General features: G+C 52.9%; 1 protein-coding gene across 1 annotated transcript; it reads left to right on the top strand.

Moving 5' to 3' along the window:
• The first annotated feature begins 17326 nt into the window (after positions 1-17326).
• Positions 17327-23876, top strand: LOC145339796 (basic leucine zipper transcriptional factor ATF-like). The gene is made up of 3 exons (XM_080184325.1): positions 17327-17507; positions 20348-20452; positions 23636-23876. The coding sequence occupies exons 1-3, from the start codon at positions 17400-17402 to the stop codon at positions 23849-23851; spliced, it is 429 nt and encodes a 142-aa protein (XP_080040451.1). The 5' UTR covers positions 17327-17399; the 3' UTR covers positions 23852-23876.
• The last annotated feature ends 2576 nt before the right edge of the window (positions 23877-26452 follow it).

The raw sequence follows: 26452 nt of genomic DNA, 5'->3' as shown, positions 1-26452 counted from the left end.
GTGTATGCTTAAACTGGACCAGACGCTGGGCAAGACGACAGCTCAGTGACTATCACTGTTTGCTGTGCAGATACGTGGATTTGGGCCAGTGTCTGTGGGACGTCGCGCATTCTCCCCGTGCTTGCGTGGGTTTTTCTCCGGGTGCTCTGGTTTCCTCCCACACCCCAAAGATGTGCTGATTGGTATAACAAATTGTCCCTCAATTAGTCTCCCCTCAATCTGGTTTCCGATGTGGAGTGCCATAAGCGTAGACAAGGGTCATGGGTGGAAGAGGGGACTCACAATGTTAAAATGGCGGCGTGGGCTCGTTGGGCCGAGGGGCCTGTTTCCCGGGCTGTGTTGTTCTTTGTTCTTAAGCGTGTGACGAAATAGAACTGAGTCAGCACGGCTTTGTCAAGGGGAAGTCTTGTCTGACAAATCTGTTAGAGTTCTTAAGAACATAAGAAACAGGAGCAGGAGTAGGCCATCTAGCCCTTCGAGCCTGCCCCGCCATTCAATAAGATCATGGCTGATCTGTCGTGGCTCAGTTCCACATTCCCGCCCTCTCCCCATAACCCTTAATCCCCTCGCTTATCAAAAACCCAGCAACCCGCGTCTTAAAAATATTTAGCGAGGCAGCCTCCACCACTTCAACGGGCAGAGAATTCCAGAGATTCACCACCCTTTGAGTGAAGAAGTTCCTCCTCAACTCCGTTCTAAACCGCCCCCCCTTTATCTTGAGGCTGTGCCCCCTAATCCTACTATCCTTTCTGAGCGGGAAGAGTCTCTCCACCTCTATCCTATCCATCCCATTCATCATCTTATACGTCTCAATGAGATCTCCCCTCATTCTTCTAAACTCTAACGAGTACAAGCCTAGTTTATTCAGCCTCTCCTCATAACTCAACCCCCTCAACTCCGGTATCAGCCTAGTAAACCTCCTCTGCACTCCCTCCAAGGCCAATATATCCTTGCGTATGTACGGCGCCCAAAACTGCACACAGTACTCCAGCTGCGGCCTCACCAATGCCCTATACAGCCGCAGCAAGACCTCCCTACTTTTATATTCAATCCCCCTCGCTATGAAGGCCAGCATCCCATTCGCCTTCCTGACCACCTGCTGCACCTGCAAGCTGGGTTTTTGCGACTCATGCACAAGGACGCCCAGGTCCCTCTGCACCGTCGCCTGCTGCAGTTTTTCGCCACGTAAGTAATAATCCTTCCTACCATTATTCCTACCAAAGTGGACCACCTCACACTTGCCAACATTCTTTGAGGAGTTAACAAGGGAGTTAGATAAAGGGGAACCAGTGGATGTGATTTATTTAGATTTCCAGAGGGCCTTTGGCAAGGTGCCACAGAAGAGACTGTTAAATAAGTTAAGAGCCCGTGTTAAGGGTAAGATCCTGGATTCTGCGAGGTCTGGATAGCGAATTGGCTGAAGGTAGAGAGTGGGGATAAAGGGGTCTTTCTCAGGACGGCAGCCGGTGGCTAGCGATGTGCCCCAGTGCTGGCACCGCAACCGTTTACAAAATACATTAACGATTCGGAGGAAGGAAGTGAAGGCGCTCTCGCTAAGTTTGCAGAGGGACAGGAAGAAGGGGAGGCTACAGACGGACTTGGACAGGTTAGGAGAGCGGGCAAAGAAGGGGCAGATGGAATACAATGTGGAAAAGTGTGAGGTTACACACCTTGGAAGGAGGAATGGAGGCAGAGACGGTTTTCTAAATGGGCAAAATGCTTCGGAAATCAGAAACACAAAGGGATTGGGTATCCTGGTTCAGGATTCTCTTCGGGTTAACGTGAAGGTTCAGTCGGCAGTTAGGAAGGCAAATGCAACGTTAGCATTCATGTCGAGAGGGCTCGAATACAAGAGCAGGGATGGACTTCTGAGGCTGGATCAGGCTCTGGTCAGACCCCATCTGGAATATTGTGAGCAGTTTTGGGCCCCGTATCTAAGGAAGGGTGTGCTGGGAAGAGTCCAGAGGAGGTTCACAAGAATGATCCCTGGAATGAAGAGCTTGTCGTATGAGGAACGGGTTGAGGACTCTGGGTCTGTACTGGTTGGAAGGGGGGATCTTATTGAAACTTACAGGATACTGCGAGGCCCCTGGATAGAGTGGACGTGGAGAGGATGTTTCCACCAGTAGGAAAAACTAGAACCAGAGAGGGGACAACCTCAGGCTAAAGGGACGATCCTTTAAAACAGAGATGGGGAGGAATTTCTTCAGCTGGAGAGTGGGGAATGTGTGGAACTCTTTGCCCCAGAGGAGGCCGGGTCACTGAGACAGAGATAGAGAGGTTCCTGATCAATAAGGGGATCAGGGGTTATGGGGAAAAGGTAGGAGAATGGGGATGAGAAAAATATCAGCCATGGCGGAGCAGAATTGATGGGCCGAGTGGCCTAATTCTGCTCCTATGTCTTATCGTCTTATTCCAGACTCTCTTGATCCTTTTCCCAACATCCTAGTCTTTGCACACTAAGGGGCAATTTAGCATGGCCAATCCACCTAACCTGCACATCTTTGGACACTAAGGGGCAATTTAGCATGGCCAATCCACCTAACCTGTACATCTTTGGACACTAAGGGACAATTTAGCATGGCCAATCCCCCTAACCTGCACATCTTTGGACACTAAGGGGCAATTTAGCATGGCCAATCCCCCTAACCTACACATCTTTGGACACTAAGGGACAATTTAGCATGGCCAATCCCCCTAACCTGCACATCTTTGGACACTAAGGGGCAATTTAGCACGGCCAATCCACCTAACCTACACATCTTTGGACACTAAGGGGCAATTTAGCATGGCCAATCCACCTAACCTGTACATCTTTGGACACTAAGGGACAATTTAGCATGGCCAATCCACCTAACCTACACATCTTTGGACACTAAGGGACAATTTAGCATGGCCAATCCACCTAACCAGCACATCTTTGGACACTAAGGGGCAAATTAGCATGGCCAATCCACCTAACCTGTACATCCCTGGACACTAAGGGGCAATTTAGCATGGCCAATTCACCTAACCTGTACATCCCTGGACACTAAGGGGCAATTTAGCATGGCCAATCCACCTAACTTACACATCTTTGTGGAGGCATAGATCAGTTCGGTCCCACAGTCTCAATGCCCTGAGTTCTGCACACCAAAACACACACACACACTCACACAAACACACACACACACACTCTCACACAAAAACTCACACACTCTCACACAAACACACACACACTCACACACACTTGCACACTCACACATACTCGCACACAAAAACTCACACACACTCACACAAACACACACACACACACACACACACTCTCACACACATGCACACACACATACTCGCACACAAAAACTCGCACACAAAAACTCACACACACACACTCTCACACAAAAACACACACACTCACAAACACACTCTCACACAAACACACACACACTTGCACACACTCACATACACACACATTCACACACACACAAACACACACTCATACACATTCACACACACACACACACACACACACACACACAGTCTCTGGCTTCTGAGCAAGGGCAGGAGGATTCCAGAAATAGCCAGCGAAGGGAAGTGATATCGCTGAAGAGGATCTTCGACAGATTTCGGCGAATTTCTGTCTCTCACGCCTTCCTGTAAACGGAAGCACTTCCCACTCGCTGCCCGGAAAGATGGCCCGTCTGGGAAACCTGTTCACCTCGTGCCAACTGACCCCCCCCACCTTCCACCCCCACCCCCAACCAAAAACCAACCCTCCCTCCCTGCCTCCCCCTCACCCATCGGACACAAACCGACAGAGAGAGAGGGGCGGGGGGGCGGAGGGAGGGGAGATTCTGAGCCACACGGTGTGGGACGGAGTGGGGGGTGGGAGGCGGTAATGGAGAAGGGGGGGGGGTAGCAGAAACTGGGACATTAACTTTACTGTCTCTCCCTTTCTCCTGCCTGCTCCCTTCGAGTGGGTCAGAAGGGAAGTGATAAAGCTCGCTTCCTCTCTTGGGTCCTGTGCCTCTGCTTGTTCCAGGTTAATGGCCCCCAGGAGATTTCCTTATTGCGGGTAGTTGGTGGGGTGGGGGGGGGGGGGGGGTGGAACGCAGCTTAGGAAGAGTCCAGAGCATTGACGGATGGGCTACGTGACTGGGAGGCCATGTTTGTCGCGTCCCCGCATTCAGCGGAGTGGCTACCATGGCCTGGCACGGTGGTGCAGTGGGTTAGCGCCGCTGCCTCACGGCGCCAGGGGCCCCGGGTTCGATTCCCGGCCTTGGATCACTGTCCGGACAGAGTCAGCACATTCTCCCCATGTCTGCATGGGTTTCTTCCGGGTGCTCCGGTTTCCTCCCGCTGTCCCAAAGATGTGCAGGTTAGGTGGATTGGCCATGCTAAATTGCCCCTTAGTGTCCAAAGATGTGCAGGTTAGGTGGATTGGCCATGCTAAATTGCCCCTTAGTGTCCAAAGATGTGCAGGTTAGGGTGGATTGGCCATGCTAAATTGCCCGTTAGTGTCCAAAGATGTGCAGGTTAGGTGGATTGGCCATGCTAAATTGCCCCTTAGTGTCAATTTCAGAGATTTGGTGCAGACTTGATGGGCCGAATGGCCTCCTTCTGCACTGTCAGGACTCTATGGTTACCCAGAGCTGACACACAGTGGATTGTTTCGGAGGACTCTCTCTCTCTCTTCTCCAAACCACCAATCCCCACTTTTCCAATCCAATTTCCAAACTTGCAGCATTGGCAGCCATGTTGGCTAGGCCCAAAGCCTTGGGATTTCCCTCCCGAGACCTTGCTCGCTCTATTCGCCTTCGGGACCCTCTGCGTAACCCCGGCCCCCTGTGGCCCGGGAACGCCGTAAATCGGGCGGGGGTTGGGGGGCGGGGGGTGGTGGTGGTGTTGCTGTGTGAACGGCAGACTGAAAGCAGAACTGGAGGGATCAGGCTGAGGTTTGGGGATTTGGGACCAGGCCCAATATTCACTCAAAACAACCACTGCTTCTTGTCGCGTTGGTCTCACTTCTGCTTTTGGTTTGGGATTGCTCTGAAGACGAGTACGGAACTCCGATCTGTCGATGGGCCCTGTGACAGACACATGTCACAAGCTCCACAACAACAACTGAGCAACACTCAAAGGGGAACTGTTGCCTCCTGACTTGGCACTATAGGTTCCCCTCTGACCTCCGACCCCAAACCCCCTCTACGACTGTCGAAACTCCAACTTCTCCCAAAACTACCGCGAGCCACTCGTCTCACTCCCACCCTACTTGTAGAATCCCTACAGTGCACAAGTGAGCCGTTCGGCCCATCGCTTCTGCACCAACCCAGCATTGTATCCACCCCCCAAACCACCACACAGCCCTATTCCCATTACTGCGCACGTTTACCATGGCAAGTCCACCCTAACCTGCACATCTTTGGACACTAAGGGACAATTTAGCATGGCCAATCCACCCTAACCTACACATCTTTGGACACTAAGGGACAATTTAGCATGGCCAATCCACCTAACCTGCACATCTTTGGACACTAAGGGACAATTTAGCATGGCCAATCCATCTAACCTACACATCTTTGGACACTAAGGGGCAATTTAGCATGGCCAATCCCCCTAACCTGCACATCTTTGGACACTAAGGGGCAATTTAGCATGGCCAATCCACCTATCCTACACATCTTTGGACACTAAGGGACAATTTAGCATGGCCAATCCATCTAACCTACACATCTTTGGACACTAAGGGACAATTTAGCATGGCCAATCCCCCTAACCTGCACATCTTTGGACACTAAGGGGCAATTTAGCATGGCCAATCCACCTAACCTACACATCTTTGGACACTAAGGGGCAATTTAGCATGGCCAATCCCCCTAACCTGCACATCTTTGGACACTAAGGGGCAATTTAGCATGGCCAATCCACCTAACCTGCACATCTTTGGACACTAAGGGGCAATTTAGCATGGCCAATCCCCCTAACCTGCACATCTTTGGACACTAAGGGGCAATTTAGCATGGCCAATCCATCTAACCTGCACATCTTTGGACACTAAGGGGCAATTTAGCATGGCCAATCCCCCTAACCTGCACATCTTTGGACACTAAGGGGCAATTTAGCATGGCCAATCCATCTAACCTACACATCTTTGGACACTAAGGGGCAATTTAGCATGGCCAAAACCCCCTAACCTGCACATCTTTGGACACTAAGGGGCAATTTAGCATGGCCAATCCCCCTAACCTACACATCTTTGGACACCAAGGGGCAATTTAGCATGGCCAATCCACCTAACCTGCACATCTTTAGACTGGAGCACTCGGAGGAAACCCATTCAGACCCGGGGAGAACGTGCAGACTCCACACAGACAGTGATCCGAGGTTGGAATCCTGCAGAGAGTAACTCACCTCCTGACTCCCCCCCCCAAAGCCTGTCCACTGGGAATCCTGCGGAGAGTAACTCACCTCCTGACTCCCCCCACAAAGCCTGTCCACTGGGAATCCTGCGGAGAGTAACTCACCTCCTGACTCCCCCCCAAAGCCTGTCCACTGGGAATCCTGCGGAGAGTAACTCACCTCCTGACTCCCCCCCAAAGCCTGTCCACCATCTACAAGGACACAAGTCCGGAGTGTGATGGAATACTCCCCACTTGCCTGGATGGGTGCGGCTCCCAACAACACTCGAGAAGCTCGACACCATCCAGGACAAAGCAGCCCCGCTCGATCGACACGCTAACCACAAACACTCACTCCCTCCACCACCGACGCACAGTGACAGCAGTGTGTACCATCTACAAGATGCACTGCAGCGACTCGCCAAGGCTCCTTCCACAGCACCTTCCAAACCCACCACCTCTACCACCTAGAAGGACAAGGGGGGGGGGCAGCAGACACATGGGGAACACCACCCCCTGCAAGATCCCCCCTCCGAGCCACTCACCATCCCGACTTGGAAATATATCGGCCGTTCCTTCACTGTGGCTGGGGTCAAAATCCTGGAACTCCCTCCCTAACAGCACTGTGGGTGTACCTACACCACACACACGGGGACTGACTGATGTCCAATCACAATCCTGGAACTCCCTCCCTAACAGCACTGTGGGTGTACCTACACCACACACACGGGGACTGACTGATGTCCAATCACAATCCTGGAACTCCCTCCCTAACAGCACTGTGGATGTACCTACACCACACACACAGGGACTGACTGATGTCCAATCACAATCCTGGAACTCCCTCCCTAACAGCACTGTGGGTGTACCTACACCACACACATGGGGGACTGACTGATGTCCAATCACAATCCTGGAACTCCCTCCCTAACAGCACTGTGGGTGTACCTACACCACATACACGGGGACTGACTGATGTCCAATCACAATCCTGGAACGCCCTCCCTAACAGCACTGTGGGTGTACCTACACCACACACAGGGACTGACTGATGTCCAATCACAATCCTGGAACTCCCTCCCTAACAGCGCCATGGGTGTACCTACACCACGTGACTCCCCCCCCAATTTTCTAGACAGCAATGTGAATGGTGAGTAAAGGGTTAACGATGCCTACGTCCCAGTAAAAGGTGAAATTAAATTAGGAGGGGTGGGGTTGCCGAGATACCCATTTCCCGAAAAGCAAAGATAAGTGTGGATAACCTGCCCGTAAGTACACAGGGTTCGGCTCCCTCCCTTATCTCCCAGTGCCGTGCACACCAACTTCAGTCAGTTACAGTCTTCCCTGGAGCAGTGAAACAGAAAGTCATCAAAGAACTTTCACGCTTTTCGAGATTAGCAAACATTGCTGGAGATCCACACCTCCCATCTTCCTGTAAATCCACACTTTGCGAAATCAAATTTTGCAATCAAAAATACAGATGATGCAACGTGTTTGAGGACTGAACTCTCCCTTTAACTGTTGGATGTGTGTGTGTGTGTGTGTGTATGTGAGTGTGTGAGTGCGTGTGAGTGTGTGTCTCTCTGTATGTGTGAGTGTGTACGTGTGTGTGTGTGTCTCTCTATACGTGTGAGTGTGTACGTGTGTGAGTGTGTGTCTCTCTGTATGTGTGAGTGTGTACAAGTGTGAGTGTGTGTGTGTGAGTATGTGAGTGTGTGTGTGTGTGTGTGTGTGTGCGTGAGTGTGTCTGTCTGTATGTGTGTGAGTGTGTACGTGTGTGTGTGTGCGAGTGTGAGTGAGTATGTGTGAGTGTGTGTGAGTATGTGTGTGTGTGAGTGTGTGTTCATGTGTGTTTGTGTGTGTGCATATGAGTGTGTGTCTGTATGTATGTGTGTGAGTGTGTGTGTGAGCATGAGTGTGTGTGTGTGTGTGTGTGTGAGTGTGTGTGAGTGTGTTTGACTAGTTGGTGACTAGTGGAGTGCCGCAGGGATCGGTGCTGGGGCCTCAGCTATTTACCAGTTATATAGATGATCTGGAGGAGGGGGCTGAGTGTAGGGTGACAAAATTTGCTGATGACATGAAGATGAGTGGAAAAGCAAATTGTGCGGAGGGTGTGGAAAGTCTGCAGAGGGATCTGGATAGGCTGAGTGAGTGGGCGAGGACCTGACAGATGGAGTACAATGTTAGCAAGTGTGAGGTTATCCACTTTGACAGGAGTAATAGTAGGAGGGATTATTATTTAAAGGGCGAAAAGCTGCAGCAAGCTACGGTGCAGAGGGACCTGGGGGTCCTTGTGCATGAGTCGCAAAAACCCAGTCTGCAGGTGCAGCAGGTAATCAAGAAGGCGAATGGGATGCTGGCCTTCATAGCGAGGGGGATTGAATATAAAAGCAGGGAGGTCTTGCTGCAACTGTACAGGGCACTGGTGAGGCCGCAGCTGGAGTACTGTGTGCAGTTTTGGTCGCCGCACTTGCGGAAGGATATTTTGGCCTTGGAGGGAGTACAGAGGAGGTTCACTAGGCTGATAGCGGAGATGAGGGGATTGGACTATGAAGAGAGACTAAATAGACTGGGTCTGTACTCGTTGGAGTTTAGAAGGATGAGGGGGGATCTTATAGAGACATGTAAGATAATGAAGGGGATGGATAGGGTAGAGGTAGAGAGATTCTTCCCGCTTAGAAAGGACAGCAGGACTAGAGGGCACAGCCTCAAGATAAGGGGGGGGGGGGATGCAGTTTAGATCGGAGTTGAGGAGGAATTTCTTCACTCAAAGGGTGGTGAATCTCTGGAATTCTCTGCCCGTTGAAGTGGTGGAGGCTGCCTTGCTGAATATATTTAAGTCACGGGTAGATAGGTTTCTGATAGACAGGGGAGAAAGCGGGAAAGTGGAACTGATCCACTTCAGATCAGCCATGATCTTATTGAATGGCGGGGCAGGCTCGAAGGGCTAGGTGGGCCTACTCCTGCTCCTATTTCTTATGTTCTTATGTGTGTGTGTGTGAGTGTGAGAGTGTGTGAGTGTGTGTGCGTGAGTGTGTTTCCACGTGTGTGTCTGTTTGTGTGTGCACGTGTGTGTGCATGTGTGTGTGTGTGCGTGTGTGTGAGTGTATGTCCATGTGTGTGTCTGTGTGTGTGTGTGTGTGCATGTGTGTGTGTGTATGTGTGTGCACGTGTGTGTTTGTGTGTGTGTGAGAGAGTGTGTGTGTGAGAGAGTGTGTGTGTGCGCAAGTGTGTGTGTGAGTGTCTGAGTGTGTGTGCGTGTGTCTGTGTGTGAGTATGTGTGTGTGTGTTTGCGAGTCTGTGAGTGTGTGTGTGAGCACGTATGTGTGTGTGTGAGTGTATGTGTGTGCACGTGTGTGTGTGAGCACATATGTGTGTGTGTGTGTGAGTGTGTGCGTGTGCGTATGAGAGTGTGTGTGTGCGTGTGAGAGTGTGTGTGTGTGTGTGCGAGCATGTGTGTGTGTGACTCTGTGTGTGTGTGTGTGTGTGTGCGAGCAAGTGTGTGTGTGACTGTGTGTGTGTGTCTGTGTGAGTTTGTGTGTGTGTCTGAGTGTGTATGTGTGAGTGTGTGTGTGTGAGAGTGTGTGTGTGGGTGAGAGAATGTTTGTGTGTATGTATGTGTGTGAGAGAGTGTTTTTGTGTGTGTGTGTGTGTGTGTGTGTGTGTCTGTGTGTGTCGTGGGGGTTTAGGGATACGAGCCTCCTCTTGGTCTGAAAACTATGAGGATAGCATTTACTGAGCCTATCCTAGTGGCTCCATGGTGGTACAGTGGGTTAGCACTGCTGCCTCCCAGCTCCAAGGACCCGGGTTCGATTCCCAGCTTGGGTGACTGTGTGGAGTTTGCACATTCTCCTTGTGTCTGTTTGGGTTTCCTCCGAGTGCTCCGATTCCCTCCCACACTCCAAAGCATGTGAGCGTTAGGTGGATTGGCCATGCTAAATTGTCCCTTAGTGTCCAAAGATGTGTAGGTTAGGTGGATTGGCCGTGCTAAATTGCTCCTTAATGTCCAAAGATGTGCGGGTTAGGTGGATTGGCCATGCTAAATTGCTCCTTAATGTCCAAAGATGTGCGGGTTAGGTGGATTGGCCATGCTAAATTGTCCCTTAGTGTCCAAAGATGTGCGGGTTAGGTGGATTGGCCATGCTAAATTGCTCCTTAATGTCCAAAGATGTGCGGGTTAGGTGGATTGGCCATGCTAAATTGCTCCTTAATGTCCAAAGATGTGCGGGTTAGGTGGATTGGCCATGCTAAATTGTCCCTTAGTGTCCAAAGATGTGCGGGTTAGGTGGATTGGCCATGCTAAATTGCTCCTTAATGTCCAAAGATGTGCAGGTTAGGGTGGATTGGCCATGCTAAATTGTCCCTTAGTGTCCAAAGATGTGCAGGTTAGATGGATTGGCCATGCTAAATTGCCCCTTAGTGTCCAAAGATGTGTAGGTTAGGTGGATTGGCCATGCTAAATTGCCCCTTAGTGTCCAAAGATGTGCAGGTTAGGTGGATTGGCCATGCTAAATTGCCCCTTAGTGTCCAAAGATGTGTGGGTTAGGTGGATTAGGCCATCGGTGAGGACGGAGCTTTGGGGCCAGGGTAAGATGCTTTATCGGTTAATCGGTGCAGACTCGATGGGCTGAATGGTCTTTGCCTGCCTTGTGGGGATTCCATAGATTCTAAAAAAGGCTGTCATGCTTTTCCGACTGGGGAAAGATTTCCCGGATATAGAGCAGAGAGGGGGCCATTCAGCCCATCGCGACTGCCAGTCTTGGGAAGGAGTTACCAACAAGTTCTGCAATGGCGTGGCCGTGTATCCCTTCATGAACTCATCCCATTCTGTTTCTGGAACTTGCTGAAATTCCCACCCATTCAGGAAATGTCTGTGTGGAGTCTGCGCATTCTCCCCATGTCTGCATGGGTTTGCTCCGGTTTCCTCCCACAGTCCGAAAGACATGTGGGTTAGGTGCCAAATTCTCCCTCAGTGTAAACTGGGGACTGGGGGTAGCTTCATTGCGGTGTTAATCTAAGCCTACTTGTGACACTGATAATTAAAATACACAAGATAGCATCAACTATTTGCTGGGGTAAGTTTTAACCACTCTTCGTACTTTCCGCTATCTCACCCACCTGGCTGGCATCAGTGTGAGTGCCCACAAAATGAGTGGCACAGAGCTTTTCAACTGCAGGGGCGTCACGGCTGCAGGACTGACAAACATCAGATCCTTTTTTGATACATGGCTATGGGGAGGGAGCGGGGGCAGTGGGATTAGTTTGGGGATTGATACAGGGCTATGGGGAGAGAGCGGGGGCAGTGGGATTAGTTTGGGGATTGATACAGGGCTATGGGGAGAGAGTGGGGCAGTGGGATTAGTTTGGGGATTGATACAGGGCTATGGGGAGAGAGCGGGGCAGTGGGATTAGTTTGGGGATTGATACAGGGCTATGGGGAGAGAGCGGGGCAGTGGGATTAGTTTGGGGATCGATACAGGGCTATGGGGAGAGAGTGGGGCAGTGGGATTAGTTTGGGGATCGATACAGGGCTATGGGGAGAGAGCGGGGCAGTGGGATTAGTTTGGGGATCGATACAGGGCTATGGGGAGAGAGCGGGGCAGTGGGATTAGTTTGGGGGTTGATACAGGGCTATGGGGAGAGAGTGGGGCAGTGGGATTAGTTTGGGGATTGATACAGGGCTATGGGGAGAGAGCGGGGGCAATGGGATTAGTTTGGGGATTGATACAGGGCTATGGGGAGAGAGCGGGGCAGTGGGATTAGTTTGGGGATTGATACAGGGCTATGGGGAGAGAGCGGGGCAGTGGGATTAGTTTGGGGATTGATACAGGGCTATGGGGAGAGAGCGGGGCAGTGGGATTAGTTTGGGGATTGATACAGGACTATGGGGAGAGAGCGGGGCAGTGGGATTAGTTTGGGGATTGATACAGGGCTATGGGGAGAGAGTGGGGGCAGTGGGATTAGTTTGGGGATTGATACAGGGCTATGGGGAGAGAGCGGGGCAGTGGGATTAGTTTGGGGATTGATACAGGGCTATGGGGAGAGAGCGGGGGGCAGTGGGATTAGTTTGGGGATTGATACAGGGCTATGGGGAGAGAGCAGGGCAGTGGGATTAGTTTGGGGATTGATACAGGGCTATGGGGAGAGAGCGGGGCAGTGGGATTAGTTTGGGGATTGATACAGGGCTATGGGGAGAGAGTGGGGCAGTGGGATTAGTTTGGGGATTGATACAGGGCTATGGGGAGAGAGCGGGGCAGTGGGATTAGTTTGGGGATTGATACAGGGCTATGGGGAGAGAGCGGGGGGCAGTGGGATTAGTTTGGGGATTGATACAGGGCTATGGGGAGAGAGCAGGGCAGTGGGATTAGTTTGGGGATTGATACAGGGCTATGGGGAGAGAGCGGGGCAGTGGGATTAGTTTGGGGATTGATACAGGCCTATGGGGAGAGAGCAGGGCAGTGGGATTAGTTTGGGGATTGATACAGGGCTATGGGGAGAGAGTGGGGGCAGTGGGATTAGTTTGGGGATTGATACAGGACTATGGGGAGAGAGCGGGGCAGTGGGATTAGTTTGGGGATTGATACAGGGCTATGGGGAGAGAGTGGGGCAGTGGGATTAGTTTGGGGATTGGTACAGGGCTATGGGGAGAGAGCGGGGGGCAGTGGGATTAGTTTGGGGATTGATACAGGCCTATGGGGAGAGAGCAGGGCAGTGGGATTAGTTTGGGGATTGATACAGGGCTATGGAGAGAGCGGGGCAGTGGGATTAGTTTGGGGATTGATACAGGGCTATGGGGAGAGAGCGGGGCAGTGGGATTAGTTTGGGGATTGATACAGGGCTATGGGGAGAGAGCGGGGCAGTGGGATTAGTTTGGGGATTGATACAGGGCTATGGGGAGAGAGCGGGGCAGTGGGATTAGTTTGGGGATTGGTACAGGGACATGGGGAGGGAGCGGGGCAGTGGGATTAGTTTGGGGATTGATACAGGGCTATGGGGAGAGAGCGGGGCAGTGGGATTAGTTTGGGGATTGATACAGGGCTATGGGGAGAGAGCGGGGCAGTGGGATTAGTTTGGGGATTGATACAGGGCTATGGGGAGAGAGCGGGGCAGTGGGATTAGTTTGGGGATTGGTACAGGGACATGGGGAGGGAGCGGGATCCTGCCTGCTACACTCTGGCAGATTTCGCTATGGGGAGTTTGCACCTACAAAATTCTTTGCGGAGTGCCTGGCTGCCTTCTTTGGCTGTGTAGTGGATCGCTGCTGACTGCCTTTTACTTCCCCTTTGCGCTGGGAACTTTCTCCGAATTTTTTTTTACAACTTCCTTTCGGAAACCTCGAGCTACTCTGACACAGCCCTGCAGACTTTCTGAACTTGCACTATTTACAGTCAGAGCAGGAGGTGGCCACCACCTCCCCATCCCCCCCCCCCACCGCCTCTCCTTCCCCTCCCTCCCCTCCCCTCCCCCCCCCCTCCGCCAGAATAGAGAGCTCCCCCGTGGTAATACTCACAGACAAGCTGTGCACCGAGCTTCCTCCTTCGCGCTGTTCGGACACGTGCCCGCTTCCCGTCAGGGGGCTTTCTTGAGGAACGCCCGGGCCAAAGTCGGCTGGCCGCTGCGATGCCCCCTGCGGTCGAATAGCCTTCGGCTGCCCGCTTGGCCGTCCGTCAGGCCCGCCAGTTCCTTGACAGAGCTGGAAGCGCTGGGGAGGAAGCAGAACTTTTGTCTGCTGGAAAGGGTCGAGAGCCTTTGGGTTTTCAGGCTTCCAGATCACCAACGACGTGTCCTGGTTCCCCCCCACGCCGACACTATAGTTAAGAAAGCCCCTCTACTTTCTCAGGACGTTAGGGAAATTCAGCATGTCCACTATGACTCTCGCCAACTTTTCCAGATGCACCACAGAAAGCATCCTTTCCAGATGTATCACTGCTTGGTATCTTCATCCGTCACAATTTACCCTCTCATTTTACCTCCTCTGGCCATTCACACCCTTTATTCTCTCTCCGGCTGCCATTAGCAGACTTTCCCCTAGTTTCTGTGGCTATGACCCATCTTTCATTCCCTCCCCCTGCAGTCTAAATATCTCCCACTTTCCCCGCCTCTTAGGGTCACCGAGACGCGAAACATCACCTCTTTCCTCTCCTTACAGACGCTGCCAGACCCGCTGAGATTTTCCAGCGTTTTCTCTTTTGGTTTCAGATTCCAGCGTCCGCAGTAATTTGCCTTTATCACAGCTTGGTCTGGGCTCCTGCTCTGCCCAAGACCGCAAGGAACTACAAAGGGTGGTGAATGTAGCCCAGTCCCATCACACAAACCAGCCTCCCATCCATTGACTCCGTCTACACTTCCCGCTGCCTCGGGGAAAAGCAGCCGGAATAATCAAGGACCCCCCCCACACACCCCGGACATTCTCTCTTCCACCTTCTTCCGTCGGGAAAAAGATACAAAAGTCTAAGGTCCCGTACCGACCGACTCAAGAACAGCTTCTTCCCTGCTGCTGTCAGACTTTTGAATGGACCTACCTCGCATTAAGATGATCTTTCTCTACACCCTCGCTGTGACTGTAACACTACATTCTGCACCCTCTCCTTTCCTTCTCTATGAACAGTATGCTTTGTCTGTATAGCGCGCAAGAAACAATACTTTTCACTGTATCCCAGTACATGTGACAATAATAAATCAAATCAAATATTGAGTTGATCTTTCTCTACACCCTCGCTGTGACTGTAACACTACATTCTGCACTGACTCCTTTGGTTCTCTATGAACAGTATGCTTTGTATGGAGTGCAAGAAACAATACTTTTCACTGTATCCCAATACATGTGACAATAATAAATCAAATATTAAGTTGATCTTTCTCTACACCCTTGCTGTGACTGTAACCCTACATTCTGTACCCTCTCCTTTCCTTCTCTATGAACGGTATGCTTTGTCTGTACAGCGCGCAAGAAACAATACTTTTCACTGTGTCCCAATACATGTGACAGTAATAAATCATCAAATCAAACTTTGAATTCTGCCTGAATCACACACACTTCACGAACTCCCAGAATCATTGAGACACAGAAACCAGAAGCAGGAGGAGGCCATTTGGCCCTTCCAGCCCTGCTCCCCCATTCATTTTGATCATGGCTGATCATCAGATTCAATATACTGTTTCCCCCCCCCCACCAAATATCCCTCGATCCCTTTAGCCCCAAGAACGATATCTAATTTCTTTTTGAAATCACACAACATTTTGGCCAATCCACCCTAACCTACACATCTTTGGACACTAAGGGGCAATTTAGCATGGCCAATCCACCCTAACCAGCACATCTTTGGACACTAAGGGGCAATTTAGCATGACCAATCCACCTAACCTGTACATCTTTGGACACTAAGGGGCATTTAGTACGGCAAATCCACCTAACCTACACATCTTTTGGGACACTAAGAGGCAATTTAGCATGGCTAATTCACCTAATCTACATATCCCTAGACACTAAGAGACAATTTAGCATGGCCAATCCCCCTAACCTGGACATCTTTGGACACTGAGGGGCAATTTAGCATGGCCAATCCCCTTAACCTGGACATCTTTGGACACTAAGGGGCAATTTAGCATGACCAATCCACCTAACCTGCACACCTTTGGACACTAAGGGGCAATTTATCATGGCCAATCCACCTAACCTGGACATCTTTGGACACTAAGGGGCAATTTAGCATGGCCAATCCCCCTAACCTGTACATCTTTGAACACTAAGGGGCAATTTAGCATGGCCAATTCCCCCTCACCTGTACATCTTTGGACACTTAGGGGCAATTTAGCATGGCCAATCCACTTAACCTGGACATTTTTGGACACTAAGGGGCAATTTAGCATGGCTAATTCATCTAATCTACGTATCCCTAGACACTAAGAGACAATTTAGCATGACCAATCCCCCTAACCTGGACATCTTTGGACACTAAGGGGCAATTTAGCATGGCCAATCCCCCTAACCTGGACATCTTTGGACACTAAGGGGCAATTTAGCATGGCCAATCCATCTAACCTGCACATCTTTGGACACTAAGGGACAATTTAGCATGGCCAATCCACTTAACCTGGACATTTTTGGACACTAAGGGGCAATTTAGCATGGCTAATTCATCTAATCTACATATCCCTAGACACTAAGGGACAATTTAGCACGGCCAACCCACCTAACCTGCACATCTTTGGACACTAAGGGGCATTTAGCACGGCCAATCCACCTAACCTACACATCTTTGGGACACTAAGGGACAGTTTAGCATGGCCAATCCCCCTAACCTGCACATCCTTGAACCTGATTAAGTGCTAAGAGGAACATTTAGGCTGTTTCACCAAAAAAAGATGCTTCCTTTTGTTGCTCCAGCAGCCGAAACCTGATCTGAAACATTCTACAACCGGCAACCGTGTGTCCTTTTCCAGATAAATATAGACAGAAAACGCTGGGTTTGACTTCTAGGATTTGACTTCTGCCCCGTTGCACAATTCCCCAGACTGGGGGTGGGGAGAACAAAAGAGGTAATTTTTCTCCTTGCGCCACTCAGACCGGGGGGGGGGGTGGCAGGAAGTGGCCAAGTGCTTCGAGAGGTTTTAAAACACACACACACACACACACACACAATCAGATGATGAAAAATAAAAGAATCACAAGGGCAGAACCCCTGGGGGGAGGGAAGGGCTGGGATTTCCCCAGCCATGTGATTTCTCTGCAAGAAGACATCCAATCTTTTCCTCTCAGTGGTTAGAGGGTAAGGCTTACAATAAAGCGAAACTTAGCAGAGGTTCCTATAAAGGGAAGTTTCTGGGGCCGCTGTCGCTGGTGTTCTTTGCACACACACACACACACACACCCATGCATGCAACGAGGGCAGAAAACTGAGAGCTCGCAGTCTCCTGTGCCGTGGAAAAGTTGGGGGGGGGGGGGGGGGGGAGAAATCTGCTCTTCTCTCCAACTGTGTGTGCAGTTTTGGTCCCCTGGCTCACACCCACTTTGGAAGTTTTATGAAGCTTCCCAGCTTTTCCTCGCCTTCTGGCCTGCCTGATATGGCCACATTCCTGGAATACTCTCCTGAATTCGAAACGGATGATTCCAGCCAGAATTCTGAAAAGGTAACAGTCTCCCTCTCTCTATCTCAAACTTTTTCTGTGTTGGAAGTTACTCTCTCCTGGTCTGGAGGTGGTGGGTTGGAGGGGGTTTTGGTGAGTGGGGAGACTGTGGCATTTCCTCTGTGGTCACCGTTTTACAGTGCGGCGCTCCCTCAGCACTGACCCTCTGACAGTGCGGCGCTCCCTCAGCACTGACCCTCTGACAGTGCGGCGCTCCCTCAGCACTGACCCTCTGACAGTGCGGCGCTCCCTCAGCACTGACCCTCTGACAGTGCGGCGCTCCCTCAGCACTGACCCTCTGACAGTGCGGCACTCCCTCAGCACTGACCCTCTGACAGTGCGGCACTCCCTCAGCACTGACCCTCTGACAGTGCGGCACTCCCTCAGCACTGACCCTCTGACAGTGCGGCACTCCCTCAGCACTGACCCTCTGACAGTGCGGCACTCCCTCAGCACTGACCCTCTGACAGTGCGGCACTCCCTCAGCACTGACCCTCCGACAGTGCGGCACTCCCTCAGCACTGACCCTCTGACAGTGCGGCGCTCCCTCAGCACTGACCCTCTGACAGTGCGGCACTCCCTCAGCACTGACCCTCTGACAGTGCCTCACTCCCTCGGCACTGACCCTCTGACAGTGCGGCGCTCCCTCAGCACTGACCCTCTGACAGTGCGGCGCTCCCTCAGCACTGACCCTCTGACAGTGCGGCACTCCCTCAGCACTGACCCTCTGACAGTGCGGCGCTCCCTCAGCACTGACCCTCTGACAGTGCGGCGCTCCCTCAGCACTGACCCTCTGACAGTGCGGCACTCCCTCAGCACTGACCCTCTGACAGTGTGGCACTCCCTCAGCACTGACCTTCTGACAGTGCGGCACTCCCTCAGCACTGACCCTCTGACAGTGCGGCACTCCCTCAGCACTGACCCTCTGACAGTGCGGCACTCCCTCAGCACTGACCCTCTGACAGTGCGGCACTCCCTCAGCACTGACCCTCTGACAGTGCGGCGCTCCCTCAGCACTGACCCTCTGACAGTGCGGCACTCCCTCAGCACTGACCTTCTGACAGTGCGGCACTCCCTCAGCACTGACCCTCTGACAGCGTGGCGCTCCCTCAGCACTGACCCTCTGACAGTGCGGCACTCCCTCAGCACTGACCTTCTGACAGTGCGGCGCTCCCTCAGCACTGACCCTCTGACAGCGTGGCGCTCCCTCAGCACTGACCCTCTGACAGTGCGGCACTCCCTCAGCACTGACCTTCTGACAGTGCAGCACTCCCTCAGCACTGTGTTTGGTGACTGAGGAGATGGGTGTGTTAGAAGCCTGCTGCCCATTCATTTTGGGACAGGATTGACAGACTTCAGGCAAATATGGTGGCATGGTGGTTAGTACTGCTGCCTCACAGCGGCAGGGACCTGGGTTCGATTCCAGCCTTGAATCACTGTCTGTGCAGAGTCTCAATGTTCTCCCCGTGTCTGCGTGGGTTTCTTCCGAGTGCCCCAGTTTCCTCCCACAGTCCAAAGATGTGCAGGTTAGGTGGATTGGCCGTGCTAAGTTGCTCCTTTGTGTCAGGGGACTCGCAGGGTAAATGCAGGGGGTTGCGAGGATGGGTCCTGGGTGGGATTGCCATTGGGGTGCAGAGTTGATCGGCCAAAAGGCCTACTTCTGCACTGTAGAGATACGCACAGCCGGAGGGTCAGTGCTGAGGGAGTGCCGCACTGTCAGAGGGTCAGTGCTGAGGGAGTGCCGCACTGTCAGAAGGTCAGTGCTGAGGGAGTGCCGCACTGTCAGAAGGTCAGTGCTGAGGGAGTGCCGCACTGTCAGAAGGTCAGTGCTGAGGGAGTGCCGCACTGTCAGAGGGTCAGTGCTGAGGGAGTGCCGCACTGTCAGAGGGTCAGTGCTGAGGGAGCGCCGCACTGTCAGAAGGTCAGTGCTGAGGGAGCGCCGCACTGTCAGAGGGTCAGTGCTGAGGGAGCGCCGCACTGTCAGAGGGTCAGTGCTGAGGGAGCGCCGCACTGTCAGAGGGTCAGTGCTGAGGGAGCGCCGCACTGTCAGAGGGTCAGTGCTGAGGGAGCGCTGCACTGTCAGAGGGTCAGTGCTGAGGGAGTGCCGCACTGTCAGAGGGTCAGTGCTGAGGGAGTGCCGCACTGTCAGGGCGTCAGTGCTGAGGGAGTGCCGCACTGTCAGAGGGTCAGTGCTGAGGGAGTGCCGCACTGTCAGAGGGTCAGTGCTGAGGGAGTGCCACACTGTCAGAGGGTCAGTGCTGAGGGAGTGCCGCACTGTCAGAGGGTCAGTGCTGAGGGAGTGCCGCACTGTCAGAGGGTCGGTGCTGAGGGAGTGCCGCACTGTCAGAGGGTCAGTGCTGAGGGAGCGCCGCACTGTCAGAGGGTCAGTGCTGAGGGAGCGCCGCACTGTCAGAGGGTCAGTGCTGAGGGAGCGCCGCACTGTCAGAGGGTCAGTGCTGACCCACAAATTATTTGCCCAAACCAAATACCCTTGGCCCATTTCAGAGGGCAGTTGAGAGTCAACCACTCTGCTGTGTCTGGTAGGCCAGACCGGGGTAAAGACGGCAGATTTCCTTCCCTCTCAGTGAACCAGATGGGTTTTTTGTTAACGACAATCGATGACACTTGTTACGGTTGTCCCATGACTGAAACTGGCTTCACAGTTCCAGATTTTATTCATTGAATTTAAATTCCACTTGCTGCCGTGGTGGGGTCCAAAACTGCTGGCTATGGAGGGAAAGCACCTTGGCAGCGCTGGGTATCTGTCTGGGGAGGGAGGGGAAGGACAGGCGAGCGTGGCCCCCACTCCTCTGGTCACTGACCTTTCTCCGCACCCGTTGCAGGACTACGAGGGGGACGATAAAAAGCTCAGACGGCGGGAGAAGAACCGGATAGCCGCCCAGAAGAGTCGGCAGAAGCAGACACAGCGAGCGGACACTCTGCACCAGGTAGGGGTTCGCACCAACTTCTCCCCTCGGCTTGCTGGTTTGGACCCCTTTGGGTTGCAGCCCCCACCACAGTCAGCAAGTCCGGGGGGTGCGGAGGGGATGGTGGTGAGGACAAGGCCATCCCCAACGCAGGTCAAAATCCCTACGGTGCAGAAGGAGGCCATTCGACCCATCAAGTCTGCACTGACACAATCTCACCCAGGCCCTATTCCTGTAACTCTGGGTATTTACCACGCTAATCCCTCCAACCTGCACATCTTTGGACACTAAGGGACAATTTAGCATGGCCAATCCACCCTAACCTGCACATCTTTGGACACTAAGGGGCAATTTAGCATGGCCAATCCACCTAACCTGCACATCTTTGGACACTAAGGGACAATTTAGCATGGCCAATCCACCTAACCTACACATCTTTGGACACTAAGGGACAACTTAGCATGGCCAATCCACCTAACCTGCACATCTTTGGACACTAAGGGGCAATTTAGCATGGCCAACCCACCTAACCTGCACATCTTTGGATACTAAGGGGCAATTTAGCATGGCCAATCCACCCTAACCTGCACATCTTTGGACACTAAGGGGCAATTTAGCATGGCCAATCCACCTAACCTGCACATCTTTGGACACTAAGGGGCAATTTAGCATGGCCAACCCACCTAACCTGCACATCTTTGGACACTAAGGGGCAATTTAGCATGGCCAATCCACCTAACCTGCACATCTTTGGACACTAAGGGGCAATTTAGCATGGCCAATCCACCTAACCTGCACATCTTTGGACACTAAGGGGCAATTTAGCATGGCCAATCCACCTAACCTGCACATCTTTGGACATCAAGCGGCAATTTCACACGGCCAATCCACCTAATCTACACATCTTTGGACATCAAGGGGCAATTTCGCACGGCCAATCCACCTAATCTACACATCTTTGGACACTGAGGGGCAATTTAGCATGGCCAATCCACCTAACCTGCACATCTTTGGACACCAAGGGGCAATTTAGCATGGCCAATCCACCCTAACCTGCACATCTTTGGACACTAAGGGGCAATTTAGCATGGCCAATCCACCCTAACCTGCACATCTTTGGACACTAAGGGGCAATTTAGCATGGCCAATCCACCTAACCTGCACATCTTTGGACAATTTAGCATGGCCAATCCACCTAACCTGCACATCTTTGGACACTAAGGGGCAATTTAGCATGGCCAATCCACCTAACCTGCACATCTTTGGACACTGAGGGGCAATTTAGCATGGCCAATCCACCTAACCTGCACATCTTTGGACAATTTAGCATGGCCAATCCACCTAACCTGCACATCTTTCAGACTGTGGGAGGAAACCGGAGCACCCGGAGGAAACCCACACAGACACGGGGAGAACGTGCAGATGGTGACCCAAGCTGGGAATTGAATCTGGATCCCTGACGCTGTGAGGCAGCAGTGCCAACCCACTGTGCCATCATGCCGCCCATACATCAAGCCTTAGATTCCCGGGATCGTTCTGGAGAACCTCCCTCCAGAAGGTGGTGGGTGAACTGCGTTCTGGTACCCACTGCCATCCCTGTGGCGTGGGTGCGCCTTCTCTGTCTTTCCCACCCCTTTAGAGGAGACAATGGCCTCGTGATGTCATCACTAGACTATTAATCCAGAGACTCAGCTAATGTTCTGGGGGACCCGGGTTCGAATCCCGCCACGGCAGACGGTGGAATTTGAATTCAATGAAAAATAATCTGGAATTAAGAATCTGCTGATGACCCATTGTGGGAAAAAACCCAAATTTAGGGAAGGAAATCTGCCGTCCTTACCCCGGTCTGGCCAACACGTGACTCCAGAGTCACAGCAATGTGGTTGACTCTCAACTGCCCTCCAGGGGGGCAACTAGGGATGGGCAATAAATGATGAACCCAGCCAGCGACGCCCACGTCCCACCAATGAATAATTTTAGTATTCGCTAGAATTGATAAATTTGTAAGAAGGATGAGGAGAGAGTGCAGAGGAGATTTGCCAGGATGCTGCCTGGTTTGGAGGGTAGGTCTTTATGAGGAAAGATGGAGGGAGATGGGGCTTTGGAGTGGAGGAGGATGAGAGGCGACTTAATAGAGGTTTATAAGATGATGAGGGGGATAGATTGTTTCCTCGGGTGGGTATAGCTGTTACTAGGGGGCTTAACAATGGTGGGAGATATAGGAGGGATGTCCAAGGTAGGTTCTTCACTCAGAGAGTGGTTAGGGTGCGGAATGGACTGCGATAGTGGAGTCGGACACTTTAGGAACTTCCAAGCGGTTATTGGATAGGCACATGGAGCACCCCAGAATGATAGGGAGTGGGGATAGCTTGATCTTAGGTTTGAACATAGCTCGACACAACACTGAGGGCCAAAGGGCTTGTACTGTGCTGTTCTACGTATGTTAAGATTCAGGAGGTGAGTTACTCTCTGCAGGACTCCCAGCCTCAGGCCTGCTCTGGCCCCTGTCACAGTGGGTACAGGGTGACAGCTGCTCGAACAGTTGTCCGTTCGTCCCTCACCCCCTTCCCTGGGCTATTGGATCGGCACATGGAGCTCTCTGGAAATGAGTGGGACAGGGAGTTGGGCGGCACGGTAGCATAGCACTGTTGCTTGCACAGCTCCAGGGTCCTGGGTTCGATTCCCGGCCTCGGGTCACTGTCTGTGTGGAGTTTGCACGTTCTCCTCGTGTCTGCGTGGGTTTCCTCCGGGTGCTCCGGTTTCCTCCCACAGTCCAAAGATGTGCGGGTTAGGTGGATTGGCAGTGCTAAGAAAATTGCCCCTTAGTGTCCAAGGATGCGTAGGTTAGAGGGATTAGTGGGTAAAATATGTAGGGGTAGGGCCTGGGTGGGCCTGCAGTTACTCTCTGCAGGACTCCCAGCCTCAGGCCTGCTCTGGCCCCTGTACCCACCGCGACGGGGGGGGCCAGAGTAGGCCTGAAGTTGGGAGTCCTGCAGAGAATAACTCGCCTCCTGAGCCTCAACGTACGTAGAAACTGCTGATGGTTCACCCCTTCCCTGGGTTATCGGATAGACACGTCGGTAGGGAGCGGGATCTTGGGATCGGACGTAGCTCCGGAACGTTCCAGAGCGGGACGCGGTCCCTCTGGGTGACCAGCCCCGAGCTCACGTTCTTCTTTTTCTCCCCCACCCCCCCACCCCTCAGGAGTACGAGCAGCTGGAGCGGGAGAACGCCTCGCTGAAGAAGGAGATCCTGAGCCTGAGGGAGGAGTTGAAGCAATGGAACCAGGTGGTGGCCCAGCACGAGCCGGAGTGCGCCATGCTGGGCACCGGGGCCCCCCTCCTGAGGGGCAAGCAGCACATCGAGGTGGCTGAGTACCTGCCCGAGGACTGGCGGGAAATCGAACTCGTGACCTACTAGGCCCGACCCGAGAGAGAGGGATTGTTGAGGGGTGGGGGTCGCTGGTTGGAGGTGGGGCGGTGGGGTGGGGGGGGGGGGGGGGGCGGTGCAAGATTTGGAGAGGTAGGGACCGCCCCCGCCTCCCCCCTCCCCGCCACGGGGCACAGTTGAGCGGCAGACGGGTTTCGGCGCCTTCTGGCGTCCATCTTGTTTGGGCCTAACGCGGGGAGCTTGACAACGCAGCCCTCTTTCTCCCCCCCAACCAAACTTCCGGGGACGGATTTACGTCTCCTCAGGACGCCACCCACCCCCCCCACCCCGTCTCCTTATCTCCAAATTCGGACAAACTTACGAAGTGTTTTATTGTGTGGACCCGGAAGGTGGCTACGGAGTTAAGGGGTGTTTCGGACGCAGAGCCAACTGGCACTTAACATCCTTCGATTCCCCCCCCACCCTCCCCCGGCCCCCAACAACTGCAGTGCAGGAAGGAGGCCATTCGGCCCGTCAAGTCTCTCCAGGCCGAGCATCCCGGCCTCCCCCGCCCCACCCCCCCGTAACCCCACCGTGGCGAGTCCCATCGTGGGAGGCCAAGGGGCCAATTCGGCACGGCCAACCCACCCAACTTGCGCCTCGGAGGGAGGGGCGGCCCTCCGCCTTTCCAGGGAGAACCGTCCCGGTTTATTAACCGCTCAGACCCTCCTCCGTGCGACAGCCTTTCTCTCTTGCGCTCTCTCCAAAGCCTCCGCGGCCTTTTGGCGGTGCGGAGACCAGAACCGGACGCAGCAGTAGTCCGACCGCCTGTGCCGATAAGGGGCCGGTACGGAGGGCGGACTGACTAAACGGGCCTCCTCATCGCTGTGGAGAGGAATGCGTGGAGCTCTGTGTGTGTGTGTGTGTGGGGGGGGGGGGCTTTGCATCCTGATGCCCAGCCCAACCTGCTGCCCACATCATTCAGATGTTACCCCACCCCCCCCCCCCCACAACTAGGCAGGGAAATTTCCACCCCCCCAACTCGGGCGTTACCGAACAGCATTACAGAGGAACCGTTCTTGCCAATAAGATTATAACACTAAACAGAAGTAAGCTCTACACTTGTCCATACACCCTTTTTGTTTTGTAAGATATATTCTTCCCTTTTGTAAAGTTAATGTACAGATTTCGAAACTCCAACTGAGATTGGAACTGTGTTTGGTTGATTTTTAGAAAAAAAATAAAAAGGAAAAACGAGGAAATGGATTCGGATTGTGTTTAATGCGTGGGGAGAGGGGGCAACCCAGTGAGTATCTCACCTCCTGACTCCCCCCCAAAGCCTGTCCACTGGGAATCCTGCGGAGAGTAACTCACCTCCTGACTCCCCCCCAAATCCTGTCCACTGGGAATCCTGCGGAGAGTAACTCACCTCCTGACTCCCCCCCAAAGCCTGTCCACTGGGAATCCTGCAGAGAGTAACTCACCTCCTGACTCCCCCCCAAATCCTGTCCACTGGGAATCCTGCGGAGAGTAACTCACCTCCTGACTCCCCCCGAAAGCCTGTCCACTGGGAATCCTGCGGAGAGTAACTCACCTCCTGACTCCCCCCCCAAATCCTGTCCACTGGGAATCCTGCGGAGAGTAACTCACCCCCTGACTCCCCCCCCAAATCCTGTCCACTGGGAATCCTGCAGAGAGTAACTCACCCCCTGACTCCCCCCCCAAATCCTGTCCACTGGGAATCCTGCGGAGAGTAACTCACCTCCTGACTCCCCCCCCAAATCCTGTCCACTGGGAATCCTGCAGAGAGTAACTCACCTCCTGACCCCCCCCCCAAATCCTGTCCACCATCTACAAGGACACAAGTCAGGAGTGTGATGGAACACTCCCCACTTGCCTGGATGGGTGCGGCTCCCAACAACACTCGAGAAGCTCGACACCATCCAGGCAGCATGGTGGTTAGCACTGCTGCCTCACAGCGCAAGGGACCTGGGTTCGATTCCCGGCTCGGGTCACTGTCTGTGCGGAGTCTGCACATTCTCCCCGTGTCTGCGTGGGTTTCATCCAGATGCTCCGGTTTCCTCCCTCAGTGCTGTCTAGGTGCTAAATTCTCCCTCAGTGTCCCCGAACAGATGCCCGAGTGTGGCGACTAGGGGATTTTCACAGTAACTTCATTGCAGTGTTAATGTAAGCCTACTTGTGACTAATAAATAAAAATTTAAACCAACTTTTCCACACAATAAGATTGAGTGGGTAGAGGAGGCAGGGAGAATAGTATTGAGGGGGAATGTTTTGGTCTCCTACTAGCCCCTTCAGCGCTGGTCACACAGAATCATAGAATGCCTCCAGTGCAGAAGGAGCCCATTCAGCCCATCGAGCCTGTACCGACAACAATCCCATCCAGTCCCTATCTCCATAACCTCTCATATTTACCCTGTTAATCCCCCAACACTTAGAGGCAACTCACCTAACCTACACATCTTTGGGCACTAAGGGGCAATTTAGCATGGCCAATCCACCTAACCTGCACATCTTTGGTCACTAAGGAGCAATTTAGCATGGCCAATCCACCTAACCTGCACATCTTTGGACACTAAGGGACAATTTAGCATGGCCAATCCACCTAACCTACACATCTTTGGACACTAAGGG

This window comes from Carcharhinus amblyrhynchos, unplaced genomic scaffold (genome assembly GCF_965287045.1).
Source record: "Carcharhinus amblyrhynchos unplaced genomic scaffold, sCarAmb.v2.hapA scaffold_677, whole genome shotgun sequence".
Lineage (NCBI taxonomy): Eukaryota > Metazoa > Chordata > Chondrichthyes > Carcharhiniformes > Carcharhinidae > Carcharhinus > Carcharhinus amblyrhynchos.
This window is presented reverse-complemented; position numbering and strand designations above follow the sequence as displayed.

Coding starts and splice junctions, on each gene's coding strand:
- LOC145339796 (XM_080184325.1), top strand. CDS start 17,400: ATGAAGCTTCCCAGCTTTTCCTCGCCTTCTGGCCTGCCTGATATGGCC. Junction 17,508..20,347: donor CCAGCCAGAATTCTGAAAAG/GTAACAGTCTCC, acceptor CACCCGTTGCAG/GACTACGAGGGGGACGATAA. Junction 20,453..23,635: donor GAGCGGACACTCTGCACCAG/GTAGGGGTTCGC, acceptor CCCACCCCTCAG/GAGTACGAGCAGCTGGAGCG.